This window comes from Mus musculus, chromosome 11, assembly GCF_000001635.26.
Source record: "Mus musculus strain C57BL/6J chromosome 11, GRCm38.p6 C57BL/6J".
Taxonomy (NCBI): domain Eukaryota; kingdom Metazoa; phylum Chordata; class Mammalia; order Rodentia; family Muridae; genus Mus; species Mus musculus.
Window position 1 is genome coordinate 115,307,104 of NC_000077.6, and position 27,450 is coordinate 115,334,553.

Consider the following 27,450-nt stretch of genomic DNA (forward strand, 5'->3'; position numbering starts at 1 on the left):
ATGCCTCCCCCAACTCATCAAAGAGCTAGCAAGGCCCAGCTCCCCAGGCGGCTGGCATTATTCACCAGGGTGGAGCAGTACAAGCCCGGAAAGAAGTGATGGGGTTCATGGCTCAGATTGTAGCCAGCTGAGAGTGGGACCAACACCCGGAGCTCCCCCAGCTTCGGCAGGACTCAGCATCCACAGCATCTCTCAGTACCAGCCTCATCTCCAAGAACCCTGCCCCTGCTCGAGCCTCTACTTGCAGCCAGCCTTCTTGGCTGCCAGCCCTTCTGTGGGGACAAAGTCGGGTGAGTAGTGGCTCAGGGAACCAGGGAGGAGGAAGGAAGAGAAGAAGGCAGGTCTGAAGGCCACAGGGCTGCTTCCGCTGATGCTCCAAGGTCTCTCAGCCTCTCCCATCTTGCAGAGAAAGGATCTGTTGCCCAGGATACCCCTCTAAGTTACTGGATAAGGTAGACCCCTCAGAACCAGAGCTGGAGCCACTGGCCTCATAGGCTCCCTGTTGGTGAGATCTCTCGGGGACCACTGGTCTCCTCTCTCATATCAGGACAGCACCGCTGTCTCCTGTGAGACAGATGAGGTGAACTGGTGGGTGTTGGGCCTGCTGGGCACAGTTGCTGGACTGGAAGGGAAGCAGGGGCTATGGGTTCTGTGGGTGAAAACCAAGAACAGCTTCTAGAGCAAGGTTTGGATTTGCTATGTGGCCTTAACCTCTCTAAGCCTGAAGAAGGCTGTGTTTATTTGTGAGTTTAGCATGTGTGTGTATCTATGGCTTTGCTCAGTGTGTGTGTGTGTGTGTGTGTGTGTGTGTGTGTGTGTGTGTGTGTAGTTATGTGTATGTGTGGTATGTGTGTCTCTTTCTGTCTGTGTATGTAGTATTGTATATGTAGTTTATGTATGTAATATGTTTGTGTATGGTGTGTGTGTGTGTAGTGTATGTGTGGTGTGTGTGTCTCTCTCTCTGTCTGTGTATGTAGTGTTTGTGTGTGTGGTGTATGTGTGTTAAGAAAGTTGAGATGGAAGGTGTGAAGCAGGAGTCCCTGGAGAGGAGAGAGATGACATTAACCATCGTGAGCGCCCTGGCCGTGTGCTGGAGGCAGATTTCATCCAGTGGCGCTGGTTGTGCCGTTGTGAGTGTGGCAGTATAGTGTTGTCCAGTTGTTGAAATGGTTTTAACTCTTGCATTGGTACAAATACTGATAACAGATGACTGTGTCGCAGCAAGGAGATGTGTGTGCTCCTCCAGCCCCTCTCCTTGCTCGTTCTTCCCTGTGTGTGCATGCATGCATGCATACAGGTGCACAGGTATGCACAGAAAAGGCTGGGGCCTCAGGAGAACGACTCTCCTTCCCAGTTCTGTTCTGTAATACTGAATACTCTACACAGAGCGTATGGGGGACTTGGGGGCCACTCAGTGTGTCAGCTCCCGCTGCCACCAGCTCAGGGTTCTGCTGGTGCCCAGACTCCTGTCCTCCAGGTCTCCTGGCTGATCCTCCACATGGACTGGGTTGAGGACTGGGCTAAGAACTCGTTTTTAACCTTGAAATGGGCAGTGATTGGGGTTTGGGGGTTACAGTTATCCCCATTCACAGGTGGGAACATGGGAGCTGAGAAAGAGAACCCATCGTCCTAAGGAGAAGCAGGCCAGCCTACCCTAACATAGAGGAACCTTCTCTCCAAGCCTTCAGTAGCACGTGTGCCCCTGAAAATTTATTGGTCCCCATGTTACCACTGTCTTCTTCTAGAACACTGACTCTTCTCTGTCTGGTGCCCATACCCTCCCAAGGACTGGACACACACACACACACACACACACACACACACAAGCCAGTCACCCAGAATGAGGTTAGAGCATAAATTTTGTGGGGCCCTGACTCAGGGTGAGGGGTGGGGACAGGTGTGTCTGGGAACTTGGATCTTCCAGTTGAAAGGAGCTGGGGCCCTAAAAATAGATGATAGGCAGGAGGAAGAGTCTAAAAATAGACTCCAAACAAAACAATGAGGATTCAGCCCTTTGTGAGAATGCACATACACATGCACACTCACACACACATGTACACACATACTACACACACAACACAATATACACACAACACACATACATATATACCACACACACATTCATGCCACATACATTTACACACATACCATACACATATACACACCACATAAACTCACACCACACGTACACCACACACACCACATACTACATACTCACATATACTGCACACACACACTACATGCACTATACACATACCACACACACATGTATTACATACATACACTACATACAACACTACATACACAGAGAGAGACACACACACACCACACATGCACATATACTACAATACACTACACACCACACACACACACACACACACACACACACACACACACACCCCTCCTGGGAAGCTGTAGATACTAAGGACAAATGAACAAAGCCACAGACACACACATGCTGGGATTACAAATAAAAGCAGCCTTCCAGGAGAGCTCTGGACCTCCCCAACCCCCATACTCCCCTGCCTCTTCCTCAGAGAACCCTGACAGCCCTCACCCCAGCACTCACACATTCTCTGGAGCCATCTGTGTTCCCTCCAGGGCTGCAGAGTGGTGGATAACAGGCAGCATGAGCCCCTGCAGATCTCCCCAGGCCTGGTTAACTGAGCTCTGCTCCTGGCTTGAGTCAGGGCCAAGTGAATGGAGCAGACAGGGCCTGTATAGAGGGGAAGTGGGAGGTGTTGGGGAATAAGGTGAAGGGGGACTGCCCAAAGACTCAGGGTCTGGGTTCAAATCTTACCACTCTGGTACCTCTGCCCACAGAGGTGGAGCATTTGCAGAGACCAGACAGCTTTAAGGAGTTGTTTCTCTACCTTATATGGACTTTAGGGACCCAATTCTGGTCACTAGGCTTGTGTGGCAAGTGTGGTTTACCCACTGAGCCATCTCACAAGCTCTATTTTGTTTTAAACAGGGTCTCTTTCCATAGCACAGGTAGGCCCTGCCCGTGTTACCCTGCTTTGACCTTGTAAGTGCTAGGACTACAGGGGTGCATCCTACCAGCTGCTTCTCCTACTGTCTACCCCCTCCCTCCCAAGGACTGGGAACCTCCCACCCTGCAAGCCAGTCACCCAGAGAAAGGTTAGGGTGTAAGTTTTGAGGGTCTGGACTGCCAAGATTGGCATTCTAACACTGCCCCTTCTCAGTGGTGTGGATCTTTCACAAATATCTCTGCCCTTCAATTTCCTCATACGAAAGAAAATGAAAATGACAACTGCCCTTTTGTTTGTTCCATAGCAATAGACAGAGTGAGTGTCACTAGTAATGCAGCTGGGTCACAATAGGCATGTATCTCACGAGCAACAGGAGGCCAGACTGGGTCCCCCGTACGTGTTGTGTATCGAAGAAGCCTCCCACTGTAAAACTAACTGAGATCCATTTTGTAGAGTTGTGTAACTGGTCTAGGTCATGGCTATTTAGGAGTAGATCTGGGGTATGAACAGCTGGATCGCAGGCATTTGCACACCGGTCTCCCTGGGGGCACCGTGGGTTCTGGAAGAGCAACCCCACAGGCTGCCATGGTGTGAAGTCAAGGGAAGGGGAAGGAAGCAATGCTGGAAGGAGAGGCTCAGAACAGGACAAGGACGATGGGAAGCCTGAGCGAGTGGGAGACAGATGGATGAGAGACAGCAAGGGGGCCACGGGACTGTGCCCAGATGTAATCTAGCAGTCTGAGAGGAGGCTGAGGCAGGAGGATGAGTTCAAGGCCTGCTTAGGTTATACGATGAGTTTGAGGCCACAGACTAGCCTGGGCAATGCAGTAAGACACGTCACAGAGAAACACACACACACACACACACACACACACACACACACACACACAGAGACAGATTCAGACAGAAAGACAGAAAGACAGAAAGACAGAGACAGAAAGACAGAGGGGGCAGAGACAGAAAGAAAGACAGAGACACAGACAGACAGAGACAGAGATGCAGAGACAGGTAGAGAGACAGAGACAGACAGAAACAGAGAAATATTTGTGGATGGGGAGGTAAAGAGAAAACCCTAGAGACCTGGCACCCTAAAGTAAAATGGGACAAAGAGAAAGGTGACAGAAAGGAGATAGGTAGGCTCCCATGTTGGGACAAAATTCTTTCCCCAGCCTCCTCCCTCACCTCGGCAGGCTTGAGATACATTTGTCTTCCCAAACACCCCCCCCCCCAGCATCCTGCCTGTAGACCCACAACCCATCCTGCCCCATCTCCATTCCTCATCTGATCTGTGGCTGTGCCTGGCACCTGCCCAGGACCTCGAGCCCTGGCAGATCAAGGAGTCTCAAATAAAGGTTTTGTGTGTGTGTGTGTGTGTGTGTGTGTGTGTGTGTGTGTGTGTACTACATGTACGAAGTGTCTATGGAGGCCAGAGGTGCTGGGAACCGAACCTGAGTCCTCTGGAAGCACTCTTAACCACCGAGCTGCCTTTCTAGCTCCAGGCTGAGGTTTTATTGTTAGGGCTAAGTGAATATACAATACTTACCATATGTTCTGAACACCTTATAAATCTCAACAAATGATTAAAAACTTGAAAACAACCAGATGTGGTGGCACATACCTCTAATGCCAGAACTTAGGGAGTCGAGGCAGAGAGATCTCTAAGTTCAAGGCCAGCCTGGTTTATATAGCAAGTTCCAGGACAGCCAGTACTACCTAGAGAGATTCTCTCTCAGAAATACATGCATTAGCTCCCATGAAATTCCATGTCTTCAACTACGAACTGAAACTAACACTTACCCCAGTCATCCCACTTCCCAGGGGATAGTTATGATAAAGTTTAGGGTTCAGCTCTAGGCATAATGAGGGGAAACCCTTAGCTCCTTGGACACCCCCAAAACACCTCTGACCTTCCCTGGGGTTCTCCCACTGGATGGGCAGGTTCACCATTGACTCTCTGTTCCCTGACCTGGGGTGTCAGCACCCCTTACTGGTGTGATTAAGATGTCTCTGTGTTCTCTCTACTGAGAGCCAGGGTGTGTTGAGAGTAAGGGTAAGCTATGTTCTCAGAAGCAAGCCTGAAGGGAAGGCTGCTCCCTGGAGTTGTCTAGGACCCATCTACTGGGTAGCCCAGCAAATCGCAAACATGAGTAGTACCCTCTGGGGCATTCTCAGGCCAGCAGTAACTGTGACCACTATTAAAATGGGGAGTACTAAATATCAGGTTGCACTCGGGGTGCTTCATCATCATTAGCACACACCTAATAACCTGTGGGTGACACTGTGATTATAACGCCCATTGTATATATAAGGGAACAAACCCAGGGAGCGGCATAGTTGGAGGAGGCAGGGCAGTTTGGCTGTACATATGTGGCTATCCCCTGAGCCCAAGTGTCTCTTACTCTGATTTATTTAAAAAGAACTTGATTCAAGCATGCACCACAGAGGAAGGGAAATCATGGTGGCTGAGGTCTGTCATAGCATGGACACGGTGGCTGAGGGTCACATCACAAGTTGAGCTGTTGATGTCTCGTGGCTGCTGTATAGTATTTGACCAGCTCCTCCCATCTGGGTCTCTGGGTAATGAGAGAGTTAACCGCATAGTAGAGAGCTCTTCTGACGCTGATTCACCCCTTATCCCACCTCCACCACATCGGCATCCACATTGTAACGCACTGAATTCACAAACATCCAACCCAAATTTAAAAACAAAAACAGAAAACCGGATATTTTTATATTTTACCTGTTTGAGTGTCTTGCCTCTCTGTATGTCTGTGTGCCATGAATGTGTATAGTGCCTGCAGAGGAAGATGTTGGAGCCTCTGGGACTGGGATTACAGATGGTTGTGAGCCACCATGTGGATACTGGGGATCAAACCCAGATCCTCTGCAAGAGCAGTCAGTGCTTGTAACTGCTGAGCCATCGCTCCAGCCCCCAACCCAAAGCTGTTTGATCCAGGGTCCCTGGGGCTCTTCAGATTCTGGCCATAAACTGTCTAGAATCATGAGCTCAGCTGAGTACAAGTGTGCATGTGTATGTGCACGTACATGTGCTTTGAGTACAAGTGTGCACGTACATGTGCTTAGTGTGGGCTTTCTGGGAAACATCACCAGATTCGAATTCCCAAACTAAGAACTACTAGTTTTTCTAAACCTGTACAGTTTCCCTGTTTTTTCAATGCGAGGCTATATGCACAAACGATATGCAGGTTCTTTGTAAAACAGAGAACACAGCACTTTCTTTCAGTCCAAGAGAAACTATGTCACATTACACAACTGTTAGCTTTAGCTATCACAGATTCTGTTTAGATTATGTTTAGTGTGTGTGTGTGTGTGTGTGTGTGTGTGTGTGTGTACCAGCTTGTACTATGGCACAAAGGTAGAGGTCAGATAACAACTTATGGGAGCTAGTTCTCTTCTTCCACCATGATCCTGGGAATCAAACTCAGGCTACCAGGCTTGGCAGCAAGCACCTTTACCCACTAAGCCATCTCACTGGACCCCAGATTTTATGAGCACATATTCATTATGGCTAGATATAGGTCTATGTGTAAGGCAAGGAGCAATTTAATCTTCAGAGGAAGAAGGAGGAGGAGGAGGAGGAGGAGAAGCAGGTGGAAGAGGAAGAGGAGAGGAAGAGGAAGAAGGAGGAAGAAGGAGGGAGAGGAGGAGGAAGAAGAAGGAGGAGGAGAAGGAGGAGAAGGAGAAGAAGGAGAAGGAGAAGAAGGAGAGGAGAAGGAGGAGAAGGAGGAGGAGGAGAAGGAAAATAAGGAGAAGAAGGAGAAGGAGAGGAGAAGGAGGAGGAGAAGGAGGAGGAGAAGAAGGAGAAGGAAAAGAAGGGGATGAAGGAGAAGGAGGAGAAGGAGGAGGAGAAGAAGGAGAAGGAAAAGAAGGGGATGAAGGAGAAGGAGGAGAAGGAGGAGGAGAAGGGGGAGAAGGAGGAGAAGGAAAAGAAGGAGAAGAAGGAGAAGGAGAAGAAGGAGAGGAGGAGGAGAAGGAGGAGAAGGAAAAGAAGAAGGAGAAGGAGAGGAGAAGGAGGAGAAGGAGGAGAAGGAAAAGGAGGAGGAGGAGGAAGAGAAGGAGGAGGAGTGTAAAAATTTTCTGTTTATCTGTGTCTGAAGTCCCCTTGGTTTCTTAGACTCTACCTGCTACTGTGTCCAGGATCCTATCCTTGAGCCACATTGGCCCCTGGAGACTCAAGCTCCCATTGCCTCCAGTTTAGTCTCTGAACATTGACACCCCAGCCCACTCTGTATTGTCTTTGAAAGTCTTTCTTAACCCCTAGGTCCTCCCCTGGGCTGTCTGGGCAGGGACCAGTGTGCCTTTCCAGAGTTGGGAGCAATAATTAAGATGACCAGTAGTCGTCACAATTGCACATGTTGTGTAACCCTGGCTGGCTGAATGGTATCTTCGCTCCTTTGGTGGACTGGGTAGAAGGACTTTGTGGCCAAGAAGACCTGTGTTCTCCACCTCAGAGAGCCTCATTTTTCTCATCTGTAAAGTGGAGACACATCTCCACTAGGTGGTTGCTAAGCAACCCACACAGCACCTACTTCCTATATATCTTTCTAATTGGTGCTGGGTTGGGTACGTCGTCCTGGATGGAACAAGATGACCCCAGACTTGGCTGAGAAAGCAGAGCCTACTGCCCACCTGTTTGGGAAAACATCCCTGAGAGAAGAAAGTACCAAATCAGGCACCCCAAAAAGTCTTAACAGGGATAATTAAGGAAATCGAGACACTTATTGGAGACTCCCCTGGAATGAGAAAGCTCAGATCCTGGGTGACAGGCAGAAAGCTCAGGAGAATGGCTTCTTGTCCGCTTCCAGGAGGGCCTGGTGGGAAGAGATAACGCCATCCTGCCCTCAGCTGCTACAGGTTTGGGGACCAAAGCAGAGGAGAGGCAATGGCAGAGAGATGCCAGGAATGATCCCGACAGACGTGTGTGTGCAGAGGTGAGGGGCTCAAGGACTCCTCTGATGAATAGACCTGACATATTCCCACCTTCCACCCCAACCTCTCTTATTCCCCACCCGTCTCCCACCCACTCCCCAGTGCCTATGGAACAGAACGCAAGCATTACAAACATCGGAGAACATGCTGTACCAAAAATATAATCAGCCTGAGGGAAGGGTTTGGGGTACAACGGCGAGGGTCACAGCATCTGGCCCACCCCAGGGCAGGGAGAACCAGGAGGGGCCGAGGCAGTAAACAGTCAGAAGAGGTGAGAAAGAACAGTACCTGGGGGCTCTGAGAAAGAAGAGTCGGCACTTGGAGGTGGCCCCAGGCTTGGGCCCAGAAAACAAGAAGGCTGGGGGGAGGGGTAGACTCAAGGTGGTGGTGAGACAAAAGCCACCTCCTCCACACTCAGAACTGGGTGTACAGGACAGTGCACTTCCAGACAGAACACAGAGGTCTCTGGGGGTCTTCCCTCTGCCCAGTCTAGGGAGTTGAAGGAGGAGCTAGAGGCTCTCTGCTCTCCAAGCAAGAGTCTGGGATGGAGACCCACTGCTGACAGGAGGGGCAAATCCATGGAAGGATGGATATGACTCTGCATATGTGTGGCTCCTGAAAGACTTAGCCACACCCATAACCTCGGTGATATTGCTGTGAGGACACACGCTGAGGAGGACCTCTGGGCTAGCCTTTGCTCTGGTTTTCACCTCCATACCACTCTAGGGCTGGACGCACGGGGAATTTTCCCTTTTACATGATCCATGGAGAATCAAGAGTAGCTGGGGCCCCTTCAGATCCTGAGGGAATCTTCTAACCAGACCCAATACAGAGAGAGAGAGAGAGAGAGAAAGAGAGAGAGAGGGCGAGAGAGAGAGAGAGAGCGCCTTGGGAGCCTGGGCACAACCAGGATCTCAGGTTCTCTACATCCACCAAGATCTTCCTCACAGAAGGTTCCCACACTGGGCCTGACACAAACTGTCAAGCCCCTGCCTGTCTAGGCCTGGGAGACACCATGGCAGTTAACAGGTGCCATTCTACAGCCAGATGTGTGATTTCCAGGCCTGGGGGCCACAATTCTGCTGTGCCTTGCATCTAGATCCCCTGGTCCTCTGAAAGCCCTGGGGAGAGAAGGCTTCGTGGTGGAGTTGGATGAAGTTAAAGGAGACAGCCTGGGCCCCCAGAATGAGCTGGGAGGAGTACTAATTACTCCAGCCTACCCCAGCATGGCTTTCCAGCTGTGGCCATGGCCAGTGGAGGAAAAGAGGGACTGGCCTTTTGTAGGAGGGAATGTGCTGGGGAAGGAAAGATGGAGCATTTGGCTGAAGAGTCTGACTGGGGAACCTCCTTCTTGGGTGCATGAGGAGGGGGTACCCAAACTCTTCTGTTATAGTAAGTAGGAAGCAATAGGGTTCCAGCCTGAGAAAGAACGGGAACACACACACACACCCAGAAGGCTGGAGAAGACAGGTGGAGGGAGCAGTGATGGACCTGTGACTGGTCAAGCTCCCTCCTGCTCTATCTCTACCTCAGCTGTGATGTCATCAAGTCCCTCAGGGTCAATCAGCCCCTGCTCTCCTTCCAGGGCTGACCCTTCACCAATCCTCTTGTAATTCAGAGCTTTTCAATGAAGGTGACTCGGGGCTCCAACAGCCATCAGAAGTGCTGCTCTGGGGTACTGTGGTCCCTCCGGGTGCCTCAAGGCTACACCTCTGCCTCAGCGTGCAGACTGGGTTTCAGAGGGAAATGACCCTTGCTCCTGAAGAAGGGACAGCTGGAATGGCGATGGTGGGGGCTGGAATGGCGATGGTGAGGACCTCTTGGCCCCACCGCGGGTTGTGGCAACTTGCAATTCATTTGGTCTGAGGAGAGGAGCTCTTTCATCTGTGGAGAGATAGACAGAGCCTGGGTTTAGAAGATAGCCTTCAGAGACCTCATTTCCTCCAAGACAGCCACTCTAATGACTTGGCCACCCGTCTCTCTGCAGACCGGTGGTCAGAAATGGGAGACGCTGACTCCACCCCTGCCCCAGCCATTTGGGGTAAAGATCTTGCGTACCAAGTAGAAGGGTAGTGGGCTTGTGGGATGCTGTAGTGGGCAGGAGTAGGGAATGGTTTGGGCAGTAATGAATGCTTCTACAGCCACAGTTGTGCCTCCAAGATTGCTGTTGGACCTATTGGGAGCACGGTGTGGGGAGCACAGTGTGGGGAGCACGGCATGGGAACAGCGGGTAGAACACACTGCCTTGAGGCTGTGGGCAGTTGAGAAGGGCTGCAGCTACTGCTGTGGCCTCCTCCCCAACTGGCTTCTCCCCGGGGCCCTGGAGCCAAAGCTAACTCCAGATCAGGTGACCTTGGCAAGGGGCAGTGGTGAAGCCTGGGGTGAGCCACAGTCTAATCTCCAGTCCTCTGCTTGCTCACCTGTGGCACACTGGGAATGGGGCTCAGGACTCAACAAAAGCACTTGCTCAAAGATCTGGAAAGGGGCAGCTTTGAGGCTCGGGCTGTAGCTTAGTGCTTGCCTAGCGTGGGCTAAGCCCTGGGTTCAGACGCCAGCACTTGGCAAGTCAAAGGATCAGATCACTCGCAGCTACATAACAAGTTCAAGACCAGCTTGGGCTACATAAGACCCTGTCTAAACGGCTTTGAAAATCCTACCCATGGTTCCTGTAAATGTATCCCATCCATACTAAAATGCTTATTTTTTTTCCTCATTTGGATTATCCCAGCGCTGTCAACAGTGATAAGAAAGCCTCCAATTATTAAACAGGCAGGGTTTTGTGTTACTTTTTTCTCTCCTAAGTTTGTGTTAAATACAACAATGAGGCCTCTTGTAGTTGATTAATGCTTTGATGGTTTTTTATGCAATGTGGTGTTAAGCCGACTCCCATTCCTGAAAAGATTGACCCCACCCACCCCTCCTCCAGACTGACACTCACAGCTCCGTGTCCTCCAGGGCCAGGGGTCGCTCCAGAGCCTGCCTGCGCCTCCTCACGGCCCCCAGGATCTTCTTCCGAGGCCCCAGGGGCACGCTGATGCTGCGCAGGTCCAGGTCAGAGCACAGCATCAGAGCCTCCAGGTCAATCTTCTCGTGCCGCAGGAGAGAGGCAAAGTCTTCCATGTGCAGCGAGGCCAGGAAGGTCTCCAAGGGGCTGGTCTCGGGCTCCAGGTCCTCATCCAAGCCCAAGTCTAGCTCATCCCAGGGCAGCTCTTCCCCGCAACTGCGGTCCTGCAAGCTGTTGGCACTGCCTAGGCTGTCGTCGTCCAGGCTGGGGGAACTATGCAGCCGACCCCGCGGCGTGCCTGCCCCATCCAAACCCCCGTCCTCTCGGCCCAGCCCGTGCAACCCGCTGCTCACATAGTTCCTTCGAAACACCATGGTACCCAGGCCGGGGCGGGTAAACAAAGAGTCGTGGCCTGAGTCGGTGCTGACCTCCGAGTGAGCAGGCTCGGCAGCCAGTGTGGCACGGGAGACGCTGTCCTCGTCCGAGAGGAACATGTCCCTGAGTGGGGCACGGCCCCACTCCTTGGGGTTGGCGTAGGTGCCCTGGCGCACAAACATCACATCACTACCCAACTGCAGGCCGGAGAGCGATCGGACGCTTTTGCGCCCGTCCTCAGAGACCTTGAAGGTGCCCTCGCCCCCCTGCTTGCGCCTCTCCAGCTTCTTCTGGATCTTGGCCTTGCCCTTGGCCGTACCGTGCAGCGTGGCCTGCGAGTAGGGCAGCTGGCTGCCCAGCGTCATGTGCTGCAGCCGTCGGCTCAGGGTGCTGGACGTGAGGCTGGAGAAGCTGAGAGTGTCGGAGCGCTCGGCCAGCTCGCGCCGGTAGCGCCGCTCCATGCGCTCGTGGTGCTTGCGCTGCATCTTGGCGCACTCGCGGATGCGCCGCTCTGCCTCGCGGAAGGCCTTGTCCTTCAGCTTGCCCACCAGCTTGGGGTTGAGGCTGCTCTGCTTGGCCGCGATGGAATCCAGATAGCGTACGCACTCCATGTGGCCCTTCATAGCGGCCATGTCCAGTGGCGTGTGGTAGTCATTGTCCAGGCACCAGATGTTGGCCCCGAAGGAGACGAGGAAGGACAGGCAGTGCAGGTGACCATTGGAAGCTGCCAGATGCAAGGGTGTGTTTCCCCAGATGTCACACTTATCCGGGTCACCCCTGTAGGGACAGCAGATGGAAAGGTAGGATGAGTCCCTTTAGCAAGCCAGACCTGGGGTCTAATTGGAATATTGTGGAGGGGAGGGGGAGGGGGAGAAGGAGGAGAAGGAGGAGGAGATGAAGAAGGGGAAGGAGAAGGAGAAGGAGGAGAAGGAGAAAGAGAAGGAGAAGAAGGAGAAGGAGGAGAAGAAGGAAAAGAAGGCAAACCCCTGGACCTGGAATGTAGCAGCCACTAAAGCGGAAGTTCTTAACCTATGGATCATGACCCTGTATCTCATATTTTACATTATGATTCATAACAGTAGCAAAATTAGTTATGAAGTAACAACAAAATAATTTTATGGTTGGTGATCAACATGGGGAAACTGTATTAAAGAGTCTTAGCATTTAAAGGGTCGTAGCGTTAGGAAGATTGAAAACCACTACCCTAAAATAAACCCATGGGGCTGAGACCTAGATTTCCAGACCAGCAGGCTTGAGTCAACAGATGCTTCAGGATTACCAAAAACTCTGTGTGTGTGTGTGTGTGTGAGAGAGAGAGAGAGAGAGAGAGAGAGAGAGAGAGAGAGAGAGAGAGAGAGAGACAGAGAGACAGAGAGACAGAGAGACAGAAAGACTGAGAGAGCTAACCCACAAAGGGGCGGGGCTACCTAGGAGGCGGGGTGGGGCGGGCCTTCCCCTAGAGAACTGAGGCTGGGAATCTCAGGGGATAAATATTTGATGCGCTGAGAGAAAGGAGTGAATTATTCATGGGCCCTGCGGGGAGCTGGCCCAGAGTGGTGGTGGGCCAGGCCTGAGTCTGGGTCTCTAGGCAGGTGCGGTGGCCTGTGAAGCCACATGTTACAGGGTGACTGTGTCAGAGAACTAGAGGGTGGTGTGTGTGTGTGTACGTTAGGCTTAAGCCTGGGAGAACGTGAGAGGGTGCGCGCTGGTACACAGTGGGCACCGCCATGTCTGCAGGGAGCGGGGCCAGGCCTGGCAATGCCAGTGTTAGAGCAGGTGTCGGGTCTTGGCCTGAGCCAGAAGGGGACTGTGGGGACAGCCAGAACTAGAGAGGAAGAGGGCGGCGACCTGGCCACGCTGCTCTCCCTAGTTCAGGCTGCCCTACGGAGCTTTGCCCCCTCCCTCTCTAATGCCCTCCACATCTGACTCCAGCCCACCCAACTCTGCTGGCTTCCGTGGGAATCTTGCCTCTCTCGGGGTTTAGCACGGGGCCCTGCCCCACACCAATGAGGCCACAAGGCCAGCTCAGGTCTGGGGGAAGAATCACTCCCTTATCTCAACACCGCCCCTCCCCGCAGCTTCCCCCTCTGATTACCAAGTCTCTAGAACCTCAGAGCTTTGGACAGCTCTCTTTCCTTCCATACCTCCCTCCTTGCTCCTGCACGAGACTCCCATGAGCCTCTATGATGGAAGGGGCAGGGGATATAGTAGCAGTGTTTGCCCTCCTGGAGTAGGGCTCTGTCTCAGCTGTACCATTCCACACTGTCCCCACATGCTGCTAGACCGAAGGAGCAGACACAGAAGAAGAGGGGACCATGTCCCTACATATCCAGGGTCCCCTCCAATTCCATGATCAGCACAATCCCTGCCTCTGACCTTGACCCCTAGATAGAGCCTGAGACGTTCACATGAGACCTCTTGAGACATCCTTTTCCTGTCTAGGCCACACCAGTCCTACTAAACTGTTGGTGGGTAGGATATTTCCAGTAATGTGATTTAGTCCCCTTCCCCCACCCCAAACCACTTTAGTGACCCTGAATCTACGTTGCCTGACTCCTCCTCCAGACCCCTGGACTCTGTGCCCACCCTCCCTCCCAGGACAACGCCAGAGAGAGGATGGGGTGGAGGGCAGATGTCCTTTCTACACACTACAGTTCCCCACTCCTGAGTCCTGCAGAGGGGGAGGGATACAGAGAGTTAATCAGTGGCGGAACCAGTGACATTTGGTAGTGTGGACAGTGCCTGTAAACCCCAGAAGAGTGATAGGAAGGCACAGGTCAGGGTGAAGCCCGGTCCGTGGGAGCTAGCGGAGTTGTAGGGACAGCCTTTCTGGCTGCTAGACTGGGAAGTAGGCAGCGAAGGTCTTTCCTTCCTGGCCTCCCCAGTTCAAGGCCCCTGGAGATTTCCCAGCCTTCTCTCTGGTTCCCACCTACCTTTCACTCTTGCTTCCAGGCACCCTCCCCCCCCCAAAGTGTCTGATTTTTGAATACCTCTGCAGCCCCCATCCCATAATCATGGGTCCGATCCCCAAATCGAAGTTCCTCTCCTCTAATCCCTGCATCCAGTCCACAACTGTCACAAGCTCAGTTTATGTCCCTTCCACCTGTGTCTCTCTAAGTACAGCAGGCTGCACGGCCCCACCTTAGGGTCTGTCCGTAGGGGGAAAGGGCAGCTCAGGCAAGAGGGTAAGTGATGCCATGAGGTTTGGGACACCGGGTTCCAGGAAGTTCTTCCTGGTTTTCCTGGCTAGGCAGAGGGCATACTCACCCGCGGCTCACAATGAGGCGCAGAGACTCCAGGTTGCCATGGTAGGCAGCCCAGAGAGTCGGGGTCATGCCATCCTCGTCAGGGGCATTCAGCTCCTTCCGGGTGGCCTCCTTGAGGAGTTCCAGATAGCCATCCCTGGCGGCCCGGTGATACTGGTCATTCATGGCGCCCAAGTTGGACGGGACGGGCAAGGGGCACCGAGAATTGTCCCCGGACGGGGAGGACTGCCGGGTTAGGGCTGAGGCATGAGGTTGAGGGAAGGGGCTGGGCTGGGGCCTGGGCCGCCTGCCCCTGCTGCCGCAGATGGTGGATGCGGAGCGCCAGAGCCGCGACTACAGACGACTACAGACTACCGGGACATCTGAGCTGCACACCGGGGAAGGGAGGGGGGAAATCTCTCACTGCCCAGGGAGCCGCCCAGGAGCTTCCCCTGGGTCCTAAACGCCATGCTCTTCAGCACACAGACGTGACTCAAGTGAAATTCAGTTCTCTCGCTCCAAAAGCGCCCACTCTGGCGTTGCAGCCCTTGAAGCCCAATATAGGGACATTTAATACGGCCTAGACAGAACTCCGGGTGCTGGGTTCCCTGATTTCTTCACCAGTCAAAAGGACAGGTGAAAAGCTGACGAATAATGTGTGAGGGTGGGATGGAGAGGCAATTCTGATCTGGAGGACAGTGGGTCCAGAGGAGCAGGAGGACCCACCGCAAGACCTTCATCCGCAAGCAGGGCGCAGCAGTCCTGCGGTCAGCCTACACTCGTGGGGGGGGGGGGGGTGTCAAACAACAGTTCTCCAGCAGGGGGCGCTAGACGACTGCAGCCCGATTGAGGGCACCGCGTGGGAACCAGACTTTGCAGCATCCAACCAGCATCTCTGGGCAGCAGTAGTAGGGATACAGGAAGACCGAATTCGGATCACTCTGAGGGCAGGTGGGAAAAGAGGAACTGTTGTCCCGATCTCGGGACAGCAAGCAAGATCCAAAATTCCGTCCAGTTCCTGAGCTGCGACGGAGTCTAGGTGCAAGCGGGCAACGGGGGTGGGGGTCAGCTCTGCAGTCTTTGGGTGGGTGTGATCTCTGAGCACCAGGTTACAGTGGGCGCTGGGGGGCAGAGGACCCTCTGTGTACGGCAATATGGGGCCGTGCCCGAACCCTGGCAGCACCAGCGCGACAGGGTAAGGGAATCTTAACAGGTAAATATAAATCTCACCTTATCTGGCTTCCCTAAATTCAGCTCGGAGAAAAGATGGATCATGTGAGTGGGACTGAGAGGTTTATGGAGCCGAACTCTTGTGGCTGTAAATCACTCTGCCCTCTCCGGTATAAAGCACCGGTCCAGCCCGGCGTGGGAGAGAGGAGACGCTTGCTGCCCCTTGACCCCCAACTTGGTGTCGGCTCCCGGTGCAGCCAGGTGCGTGTCCCTGGCCAGGGGACTGTCAGATTTGGGGAGTGGGACTTTGTAAAGGATTCAGCCTAGGGCCGCTTCTTCTTCTCTCTGTACAATATTTCCAGGCCAGGTAGGGAAGGTACAGCTTTCAGATTTTCTCGTTTTCCCCAGTGCTTGGTCCAGCACCCTTAGTCCCCACATTCCGGGGTCCCCAAATCCAGGGATCACATGGGAGGAAAGGAGAGCCCCCTGAGTTGACTTAGAATCCTGTCCTTGCCCCCCCCCCGCCCCGACTTCGGACCTCGCAGTGATCCCTTCAACCTCCTCCAGTCGCCCCCACCATGTCGGAGGAACTGGTCCCGCATCCCAATGAGAGCCTGCCGGGGCCTCGGGCCAGCCCCCGTGAGGTGTGGAAAAAGGGCGGCCGCCTGCTGTCGGTGCTGTTGGCTGTCAACGTGCTGCTGCTCGCCTGCACGCTCATCAGCGGCGGTGCCTTCAACAAGGTGGCGGTGTATGACACGGACGTGTTCGCTCTGCTCACCACCATGATGCTGCTGGCCGCGCTATGGATAGTCTTCTACCTCCTCCGCACCGCTCGCTGTCCAGACGCGGTGCCTTACCGGGATGCTCATGCTGGTCCCATCTGGCTCCGAGGTGCCCTGGGAGATAGGGACGAGAGTGGGGTGGACACGCTGGGGAGCTGCAGTCTGGGACTCGTGGAGGACCTGCAGGGTGTGACTTTGGGGTAGTCAGGTGTGCAGTGCCCTGGGAAGGAAGAGCAAACATGGCGGAGGGCTTCCTGCGGGAGGAGGTCCTAGGGGTTAAAGGCCGGTGGAAGGAGCTTCATTGCCTTGTGTAAAGATTGGAGAGATAATCATAGAGAGAGCCTTTGTGAGGGGAAAAGCAGAAGACAATAGCAGCTGGCAAGGTCTGTCTAGAGGCCTTGCCCTTACCTGTACAGGGGGGGGGGCACATAGGATGTCTTTCCCAGTCAATCCTGCACCATGTCCCACCCACCTACTCATCTTTCAGCCCTTCCATTTGCCCACTTACCCACTCATCATCCGTTTATCTGTCCCCCATTCATCCATCCATCCACCCACCCACCTGTTTATGCTCTCTCTCATCCATCCACCCAGTGGTCTCTCAGTCCATTCATTTGTCTATCCATCTAATCATCTTTTCATTCTTTCATCTCCAGCCATCCACCCACCCAACCTGTTCATTTATCCATTCAACCTTCGATCCACCCATTCATTCATCTTTCAGACATACAGTCGCCCATCCATCCATCCATCCATCCATCCATCCATCCATCCATTCACTTGACCTCCTAACCTCTCCACTCAATCCATTCTTCCTTCCAGTGATCCACCCATGCCCTATTCCCACCCGACTAACCCCTCACCCTTCAGAACCTATCATCCACCCTGCAAGCCCCGTCTCCTGCCTCTCTGATACACCACTCCCCTGCTGGCCCCGATTCCCAGGTGGGCTGGTGCTGTTTGGAATCTGCACCCTTGTCATGGATGTCTTCAAGACTGGCTACTATTCCAGTTTCTTTGAGTGCCAGTCGGCCATCAAGATCCTGCACCCCATCATCCAAGCCGTGTTTGTCATTGTCCAGGTAGGTAGAAGGAATGTCCCCAAGCCTCATGTGCTTAGCAAGAGGTCAGGAGATCTGAGCCCTACACATACCCTGCCCCATCCCTGAGCAATTCAGCAAATGGCACTGGACTGTGGTAGAGATCATATGACCCCATAAATGAGGGGATACTGACTCACGAAGTGGCACCTAAATGTCAGCTTCTACTTAGGGGTGCTGTAATTTTAGTTCAGTCTAAGTGGTGTCAGTAATTAACACCCAAGAGGTGCAAGTTGTGACAGCTGGCCCTGTCTAATAGAACCTTGGATGTCTATGGGGGGTGTCAGTCTCCACCTACCGTTGTGCTGTAGCCATGACCATGGCTGGGGCTTGTTTGGTCTCAGCCATAGCTCTGAGTTTGATATTTGTTTAGGAGGCAGGGCATCCCGTAAGTTACAGTTTTTCAGACAAGTTCAAATCAATTTCTTTTCTTCTCTTTTTCCCTTTGTGACTCACTTCAAGCAGCCCAGACTGGCTTTGAACTCCTGCTTTCACCTCCCAAGTTGGGGAGATTTCAGCAGTGAGCCACACCTGGCTCTCAATTTTTTTTTTTAATGTGTTGCATAAAGATAGTTTTGAAAGAGCTGACTAAGCCGCGGCAGGATTGCTCTTGCAAAGGACCAGAAGAGAAGCTCACCTTTTAGTGTAAGCAAGGTGGCTTCATGGATGAATGATGTCATGCCTTAGAGCATCCCCCTGCCACTCACATGTGGCTGCAGCATTGAATGTAGCTTCAGTCTTTTACATTTTATAAGTCCGAAGAACGCTCAGGGAAAATGAAAACACAAAATACTCCCGTGTCGGTTAGTCCCATGGCAGGGATTCAGAGGTCGTTAGATGAGGGCAAGGCCTTTCCGATCCACAAAGGAAGAAGATGGCAGGGTATATGCACAAAGAAGCCAGAGGTGTGGACCGGACAGTCAGGAGTTCAAGGTCATTCACCATTACATAATGAGCTCAAGGCCAGTCCTTGAGAAGCTGAGGCAGGCAGGTATCTGTGAATTTGAGGCCAGCCTAGTTTACAGATGGAGTTCCAGGGCTGCCTAGAGAGACTGTCTCAACAACAAAAATCCTCAAAGACCTTTCTTACCTTGAGACTTGAGGAAAACCAGGCCTGAGGCTGACCTTGTTCCCCAAAATACATCATTTGGTATGCAAGAAAACACTTGGCAGTCTATCACCCCAGCCCCGTGCCACCCCCCACCCCCCAATCTCATCAAGGTGAAAATGTTTTACAGGTGACATTTTCTCAACCTTTAAGAAACAGAAAGAGAACTGGAGGGATGGCTCAGCGGTTAAGAGCACTGACTGCTCTTCAGAGGTCCTGAATTCAAATCCCAGCAACCACATGGTGGCTCACAACCATCTGTAATGAGATCTGATGCCCTCTTCTGGGGTGTCTGAAGACAGCCACAGTGCACTTACATATAATAAATAAATAAATAAATAAATAAATAAATAAATAAATAAATCTTTTTTTAAAAAGGGAGAGAGAGAGAGACCCTTTCAAAAAATGTTTCAGTGTAGAGTAGAAAGAGAAATTATTCATGCTCCTTTGTAAAGCTAAAATAAACCTGATCATTTAGTATACGGGTTATTGGGGGTAGAGAAAGCATCACACTGGGTGTGGGTAGGCTTTGGTGTCTGGAGATTAGCCCACGTACACAGTCCTGAGCCTGCCCCTCTCTCTCCGTGCAGACTTACTTTCTCTGGATCTCCGCTAAAGACTGTATCCATACCCACCTGGACCTGACCCGGTAAGAACCACAGCTTAGTGTCTGAGAGCTCGCCTAGCATGAGAGAGCGGGCTTGTTGTCCTGGGTGTGGCTCTTCTCTTTATATCCTTTCCTCCCTGCCCTCTTGCTTTCCACTGACTGAAGGGTGCCCTTTCCCCTAGTGGGCTCTAAGCCACAGGACACCCACTGGCCCTCTGTTAGCTGACACCCCACTGGGCTGAGTCTTGCTTCCAAGTTCAACGTTCCTGTTCATATGGGCCCTTCTGCCTCCTCACTTCATAAGCCCACCTTCCAGGAGGGCTCTTGACCCTGCCTTGCTTTGCTAGGGACCCATCATGAGTCCAAGACCTCATGAGCTTTTTAATCACCTCATCCATCATGCTGAAACAGGTGTGGGCTCATGTTCACCCTCGCCACCAACCTCGCCATCTGGATGGCAGCCGTAGTGGATGAGTCCGTGCACCAGGCCCACTCCTACAGTGGTTCCCATGGCAACACCAGCCACACCCGCCTCAACCCTGACTGTAAGTTCCCGGTTAGCACCAGCCCTGTGGCTGCCAGGCATTGGATGGGCGCTTTGTGTATTCATAGTCAGTCAACCATATCCTTGCCAGGGCATGGTGGTAAAGGTAGAGGCTGGGGACCTCTCCCCACCCCAGGCACTCCCTCAGAAGTGTGGGTAGAGGTGACAAGGAACAAGAGTGTATAGTGTGCTTCCTCATCCTTGAGGGTACAGTCTAGGCCATACTGTCCAGGTCTCCATCTGACCACGAAGGAGCCCTGGCTTTCCTCACAAAGAGCCAGGGTGAGGAAGTTGAGGAAAGAGAAGGAAGGCAGAGTGGCTTAACTATTCCAGCATGTGGAGGAAGGAAAGGCAGGAAACCACCCCTAGTGTGATGACGTCATGATGATGTCACTTGGGCCTATGACTGTCGTGCGCAGTGCAAAGTGCTTCAGATGTTCTATGCAAACACTTCTTTTTGGAGATAAATACTACTAATGTTCCTGTTTTATAGAAGCAGAAACTAAGCACAGAGAGGCTAAGTAGTTGCCCAGGGTCACAGAGCCTAAAACTGAAGTGCTCAGATGTATCTTTGCTTATAGCCAGTGAGCTACCCTAAGGAAGAATATCCCCCAGGGTCCTCTGCGTCTAGTGCTCTGGACTTCTCCTCTCTCCAGGACCAAACTAGATAACTAAGACACCCACAAACACCTGGAAACCCTCTGTCACAGGGGAGGCTTCAGAAATTAGAAGCATGGCCCTAGCCTGCAAGGAGACCCCAGCCTAGAAGAGCTGATGAGGGGCTACCTGGTGTATACAGGGAATCCCGATGATGGTGAACACAGCCCCAGGCAGACGGTCATCTTAACAGACGAAACTGGATCGAGGGAGGCTGCGATATTGGGAGTTGGCATTTTTTCTTGGCTCACCCACTACAATCCTCAGACTGCGCTGAGCCTCAGCTTCTTCATCTGAGGATCCAGCTGGGGGTGGGACCAAAAAAGGCCTTTGCTGAGGCCCTGGGTGTCCTAGACAGCATGTTCTGGATGCCCCCCTTGGTGCGGCACAAACTGAAGGGACGTTGGGAACCGTGGTGGGGGCCTGCACACAGCAGCGGGAAATGTTGGGCTGTCAAACGCAGGGAGAGCTGTAGAGAGTGGACCTGAAGGAGATTGCTTCCTCCCTCAGAGGGAGTCTGCCTATCTCAAGGAACAAAGAATTATGGGTGAGGGGGGATGGGAGAAATGGAGGGGAGCAGATTTGTAGTTCTGGCTTTCTTTTTAATCTGTGCAGTGTGAGTATGTATGTGTGTGTTCTCTGTGTACACACGTGGTGTGTGTGGTCAGAAAACAGCTTCCAAGAGTTGGGTCTCTCCTTCTATCACGTGGGTCCTAGGTCATCAGACTTAGCAGCAAGCCCCTTTACCCACTGACCCATCAGATTTCCACCGTGCTTTCTTATCTCACTAAACCTGGACCTTACAGCAAGCCCCAGGGATTTCCTGCCTCTGCCTCCCCAGAGCTGGGATTCCAGGCATATACCACCACATCACTATGCCAAGAGGACCCCCCCCCCAGGGCTGCTAGCTCTCTACGGCTCTCCCCACATGTGCCGGCCCAGCACTCCAGCTGTTGGGCCCAGCCTCCCTGCACCCCCCTCCGCCACCCCCTGCCCCCACTGTTACCATCACTTCAGTTTGTGCCACACCAAGGGGAATTCAGTGCTGTCTAGGCCCCCCAGGGCCTCCGCAAATGCCTCTTTTGGCCCCAGGTACTGTGGAGTCAAACTCAGGTTCTCACGCCTGTGTGCCAAGGACCTTTCCAAACTGAGTGAGGCTTCTCTCCCTGCACCAGGTTTTTGTTACTTTGTATCTTTAGCACGGCCTGGTCTTGCAGTGTCTGGCACAATGACTAATTATGGACTGAATGGAGATGCCAGAGTGAAGTCCTTTGGGCTGGCAGAAAGAACCCCTGGCCTCGCGGAGGCTAGCATCCGGTCCTGTGTCCTTCTCTCCACAGCAAAGCGTGCAGGAGGTGCAGCTGAAGAAGACCCGTGCCTCTGCAGCACAGCCATCTGTCAGATCTTCCAGCAAGGCTATTTCTACCTGTATCCCTTCAACATCGAGTACAGCCTCTTTGCTTCCACCATGCTGTATGTCATGTGGAAGAATGTGGGAAGGCTGCTCGCCTCCACCCACGGCCACGGCCACACACCGTCCAGGGTCAGCCTGTTCCGGGAGACCTTCTTTGCCGGCCCAGTCTTGGGCCTGCTCCTCTTTGTGGTGGGGTTGGCTGTCTTCATCCTTTATGAGGTCCAGGTGAGTGGAGAGAGAGGCCACACCCGACAGGCCCTGGTCATCTACTACAGCTTTAACATTGTCTGTCTGGGGCTCATGACTCTGGTCAGCCTGAGTGGTTCAGTCATCTATCGTTTTGACCGTCGGGCCATGGACCATCATAAGAACCCGACACGGACCCTGGATGTGGCCCTGCTAATGGGCGCCGCCCTGGGCCAATACGCTATCTCCTACTACTCTATCGTGGCTGTGGTGGTGGGCTCTCCCAGAGACCTGCAGGGGGCGCTCAACCTGTCCCACGCTCTACTCATGATCGCTCAGCACACCTTCCAGAATGTCTTCATCATTGAGAGCCTCCATCGGGGACCTCCTGGGGCTGAGCCTCGTGAAATGCCCCCCAAGGAGCCCTGCCAAGGCATCACCTTTGCTAACCTGGATGCTATCCGCACCTTGCCTTCCTGTCCACCCACCCCCAGGCTGGTCATTCCCAACCTAGAAAGTCCTCAGGAAGCAGTGGCTATCATCTCGGCCCCCAGGTGCCACTGGCGACGTCGGTGCCTGAAAGACATCTCTCTGTTTCTCCTGCTCTGTAACGTCATCGTGAGTAGTCCAGTGACGTGGGGGGGTGTATGGGTTGGGGGACACCCCTAGGTTGGGGGAGAATTGATGACCACTTAACCTTCTCTGTCTTGCCCCAAACTCATTCTAGAATCTTCTATAAGAGGTGGTTCAGAGAGGGACAATTGTAGCTTCTAGGCACACAGCATTTCAGGGCACAAGAACAGAAGGCAATCCTAGCCCTCTGGCAAGCTGATGGAGGGATCCCAGGGGGGGGGGGGGAAGTGAGAGGAGCCGAGAGCTGTGTGGGGGTGAGGGCCCTCACCCCCAGGTGGGAGGTGTGACAACTCCCAGGATCTTGTGACCTGCCTGCTTCTCAGAATAATTGAAACAGCCTCAGGAAGTCACAGAGATCAGGGTAAGTGTGAGCAGCCCGTTGGCAGGGTGCAGTGGAGGGCCAGCTGCGAAGAGCAGTGTGTACAGCAGCTGCCCCCTTCCAGGTGACTCGGCAAAGTGAGAGTCGTCATCCAGCACAAGTTTGTTCTTTGGAAGGAAACACCCCAAGCAGAAGCCCTCATAAGAGGGTACCCCCCAAAGAGAAACACTCCTAGCATAGCTACACCCAATATAACCATGCCCCAACATAGACACAGTCCCCAACACAGAAATATCTGACACAGAACTGTGAACCTGCAGGGACAGTCAGTCAGCCTCTGGGACTGTAGGTCCCATGCCCCCAGGATTTGCCCAACCCTCAGACAGAAAATAACAGGAAAAAAATCCGATCCTATTGAACAGGAATTTTTCCTTGTCATTATGCCCTAAGTAGATCAAAGTACCAGCAATTCCCATAATATTTTTATATTGTGAACACAGTAATTTGAAGTATACAAGAGGATGTATGTATATAAGTTATTTTATGTATCGTTTTATGTAAGGAACTTGAACTGCGTGTTGGGTCCCTGAAATGTTGTTTTTGGGGTGAGATCTTTCACCAGTCCCCACCTACACCAACTGAAAACTGCACATCTCAAGTGGACAAAAAGCATCTCTAATGAAATCTGACTCCATATGAAACAGTCATTTTTTTTTTACTATATCCTACAGTAGAATATCCCTCATGTAGAAACATCCTTAACACAGGCATAGCTAAATCCCCACCCACTATGCAGACTTCCAACAGTCAATTTTACTTTAAAGAAAAATAAAATCAGTCACCAACCCCTGACCTTAAAAGTAGAAGCAATAAGGCTCAGAACTTCATAGTGTCTGGGGCCCTTGGTGGTATATGGTCGCTCTGCCTCTGCCCCTTCCCCACCTTCAGCCTAGCCTTTTGCTTGGGGGTTGTCTTCCAAAAGACCACTTTCTCCAAGTATCTGAGTTCAAATCACTCTCTGCAGCATCGTTCCCGTTGCTCATTTTCTAGAACAGAAACAGACTTGAGAGAAGATATCATATCCCCTGAGAATGGAGTTAATTGGCATAGGGGTGAGGCTAGCCTTGAACAGTTGACCTTTTGTCCCATATCCCACACCCATAAGCTCTGAGTTCCTATCTAGGGGTGAAGCAGGAGTCTAGCCTTAGACTTCTCCTATACATTGAAGGGACAGGGAGTAAGTACCAGAGGAGGGTTGGAGCGGGGCAGCCTTAGGCTTGACTGGCTCTAGTCTACCACTAGCACTGAAGCACACATATGCCCAGCTCCTTCAGCATATATATCAATTTCTTACATCACCTATTAAAGCTCCCATCGGACAGGGAGGCCAGGATAAGAGGGTGGGAAGAGTGACTTCAGGTGGATCCCCTGCCGAGGAATGGGCCAGTTTAGTTAGACACACTTCCTCTGCTCCACAATGCTGGAGGTCAGCTCTGGGTGACACTCAGTCCCGGGTGGTTGCCAAACTAGAAGGCTAGATGTGATCCCGTTCTTTCCTGCTCAGCCAAGCTCACACAAGTCACAAGCAGGCTCCTGATGTATGCCTCCCCCCCCCCCCCCACAGCTGTGGATCATGCCTGCCTTTGGCGCTCGCCCGCACTTCAGCAATACCGTGGAGGTGGACTTTTACGGTTACTCCCTCTGGGCGGCCATCGTCAACATCTGCCTACCTTTTGGCATCTTCTACCGAATGCACGCTGTCTCCAGTCTACTGGAGGTCTATGTACTGTCCTGAAGCTCCACAGAGAGACAGAGCAGAGGAACTCCAGCACCTGGAAGTGAATCAGGCTGGCACTAGCTCCCTGCCTGCCCCAGACTAGAATTTTCACTAAAGTTTATTTTTCCAGGATGAGTTTTTAAAGTCAAAATCAAGACATACCCATTTATTCCTGCATGACCCTGGAGCCTCGGGAGACGGAGGCAGGGAAACTGTTCCCTGCAGAATCCCCTAGGACCAGACAGGATCAGGAAATACCATCTCTGACTCTATCTCTAATTCCAGCCACATGGCCTGTGTACTCTCTGGAGATGAGACCAATAAACCTGCAAGCAATCCCTTTGTCCCCTCTTCTTGTCTCAGCCTCACCTGGAATGATGGCAGGAGGTCTGCGCTTGTTCGGGGTTGTTTTCAGACATCCACCTTTTCAGTGGGTGAGCTGAGCTGAGTGTCCTCAGCAGGCTTTCTAAACAGTGGATAGCAAGGTGACTGGGAGGGACCAGCAAGTGCCTCCCAAAAAGATGAATGTGATCATCTTTCTTATGGTGCAGGAAAGTTAGGGAGGATTGAGTTCATCTGATGCCCATGCTTTACAAAGACGGAAACGGAGGCTTGTGGATATAAAGAACCAACGCCTTTCTACCAACAACAGTAATTCGTCAGCTGTGTGTGTATGCCTGTGCACTTGCACATATGTGTAGTGGGTGTAGAGGTCAGAGGTCAACCCCAGGAGCTCTCCATGTTGTTCTCCCCCCTTTTGGGGTGTGTGTGTGTGTGTGTGTGTGTGTGTTCACGTGCATGCATGAGTGACAGCACATCTATGAGAGCATGTGGCTGCATCCTATTATTCCTTGAAACTCAGAGCTCACTCACGTGGCTAATCTTAGTAGCCCACTAACTCTGGGGATTCTATCTCTGCCCTCTAAGGCTAGACTAACAAGAGTGGCCACAGCCAGGGGACATTCGTCATTTGTGGGCGTTCTGCAGATCTGCCTGGGTGCTTTAACCCGCGAGCCGGCATTGCATTTGCCTGCATGTATGCCATCAGATCCTGTGGGACTAGAGCTACAAACAGTCCTGAACCAGCATGTGGGTCCTCTGGAAGAACAGCCAGTGCTCTTCACTGCTGAGCCACCTCTCCAGTTCCCATCATTTAAGACAGGGTTCCACCTGTTCCTCCTCCTGGCCCTTGTGTTAGAAGTGTGCTGCTGCGCCCAGCTTTCCACGTGGGGCTGAGAGCAGCCGCAGGCCTTCACACCTGTGTGGCAATCGGAGGATGACTGAGCTCGCCCCAATCCCTCAAACTTTTTTTTTTTAAATGAGCAGCAGAGGCTTTTGTTGTTGTTTTGGTTTGATTGATACATAGCAATTGTGGCATTTTTAGATCTGGGTACTGGCATATTGGTCACCTCAGACAGAGACTGTGGTGTTTGTGTGTTGGGAACATTCAAGGTCTCCTCTCCTTGCCATTGAGAAATACACAATGGATTGTTGCCAGCCATTATTACCCTCCTGTGCTATAGAATCACAGGAGGTAATCCTCCTGCCCGACTGAGCCTAACCCCATTAACCCTAAGCAGCAGTTTTCCTTCTCAGGAATGTGAGGGTCATGAGTATCACAGGAACATACTGTAGGAATAAGCAGGTGCCCCCAGCTTAACAGGAGCTGGGAGAGTCCTTACCTCCCTGGGCTCAGCTTGGGGTCCTAGAGGATGCTCTCCAAAGCCACAAGACTTCTGCACGGCCACAGCTGTGTACTGAGACGGAGGGAGGTGGGAGTAACACCAAAAGCTAGAGGGGTCAGAGTTGGTTTTGTGTTACATCGAGGTGGTTTTTTGTTTTTTTGTTTTTGAGACAGGGTCTCATGGAGGGCAGCTGGCTTCTGACTCCCTGTGTAGCCAAGGATGACCTTTAACTCCAGATGGCCATGCCCCACCCAAGTACCGGGATTGCTAGGGTGCATTGCTAAGCTTGTTTTGTTTATTTAAAATTTTTAAATTATATTTTAATGTGGTGCGTGCGTGTGCGTAGTGTATCAGTGGAAGTCAAAGGACAACCTGCAGCATCAATTCTCTCCCTTCACCTTATGGGTCCCAGGGATGGAACCCAGGTCATCAGGCTTGTTGGGTGCCTTTACACATCTCACAGGCCCGGGAGATTGGACGGAACCAGAAGGGAGGGAGAGCCAGGTGGGAGTGATGACATTTGGGGGTGAGAACAGGAGACATCGGCAAGAAGTCCATGATCTTTAAGGCTGTAAAGACTGATGGGGATATAAGGGAGAGAAAAAGGGGAGCCAAGAAGCAGACGACCAGAGAAGGTCCTGAGGACTACCTCCTCCCGTTCTGCCCCTGCCCCCCAAATCCTTAAACACCATCTCCCACCTTGGGTGTCTCCCACTCCAACTTCAGTTTCAATGTAAGACCAGGAGATGATTCTGAGAAGCCGCTTTGGTGCTCAATCAGCTAGACAGGGTGTAGAAAATATGTGACCTGGACCCGGAGAAGAGAGGTTCCCATTCACAGCTCAGCCGCCACAGGCAAGTATGGACTGAAGCCAGCTCGCTCTCTGTTCGGACCTGACGAC

At 52.3% G+C, this 27,450-nt stretch overlaps 2 protein-coding genes across 10 annotated transcripts; one reads left to right on the forward strand and one right to left on the reverse strand.

The window, feature by feature from the left end:
* The first annotated feature begins 59 nt into the window (after window positions 1-59).
* On the forward strand, window positions 60-25,203 carry Otop2 (otopetrin 2). Of its 4 annotated transcripts, none has more exons than NM_172801.2 (8): window positions 60-290; window positions 15,916-15,998; window positions 16,305-16,628; window positions 17,465-17,601; window positions 19,318-19,376; window positions 19,746-19,879; window positions 21,876-22,753; window positions 24,712-25,200. In NM_172801.2, the coding sequence occupies exons 3-8, from the start codon at window positions 16,316-16,318 to the stop codon at window positions 24,880-24,882; spliced, it is 1,692 nt and encodes a 563-aa protein (NP_766389.2). In that variant the 5' UTR covers window positions 60-290; window positions 15,916-15,998; window positions 16,305-16,315; the 3' UTR covers window positions 24,883-25,200. The 4 variants fall into 4 exon arrangements, with proteins under 4 accessions (NP_766389.2, NP_001349329.1, XP_030101838.1 ...); NM_001362400.1 differs by lacking the exon at window positions 60-290 and adding an exon at window positions 15,427-15,518 and having other exon boundaries at window positions 15,822-15,998; window positions 16,283-16,628; XM_030245978.1 differs by lacking the exon at window positions 60-290 and adding an exon at window positions 15,450-15,606 and having other exon boundaries at window positions 15,822-15,998; window positions 16,283-16,628; window positions 24,712-25,203.
* Ush1g (USH1 protein network component sans) lies at window positions 8,089-26,633 on the reverse strand. Of its 6 annotated transcripts, none has more exons than XM_030245604.1 (4): window positions 26,547-26,633; window positions 14,590-16,633; window positions 10,882-12,099; window positions 8,089-9,827 (listed from the first exon to the last, which is right to left on the reverse strand). In XM_030245604.1, exons 2-4 carry the CDS (start codon window positions 14,751-14,753, stop codon window positions 9,824-9,826), a joined length of 1,386 nt encoding a protein of 461 aa, XP_030101464.1. In that variant the 5' UTR covers window positions 14,754-16,633; window positions 26,547-26,633; the 3' UTR covers window positions 8,089-9,823. The 6 variants fall into 6 exon arrangements, with proteins under 6 accessions (XP_030101464.1, XP_030101462.1, XP_030101461.1 ...); XM_030245602.1 differs by lacking the exon at window positions 26,547-26,633 and adding an exon at window positions 20,665-21,372; XM_030245601.1 differs by lacking the exon at window positions 26,547-26,633 and adding an exon at window positions 19,724-20,653.
* Between the last annotated feature and the right edge of the window lie 817 nt (window positions 26,634-27,450).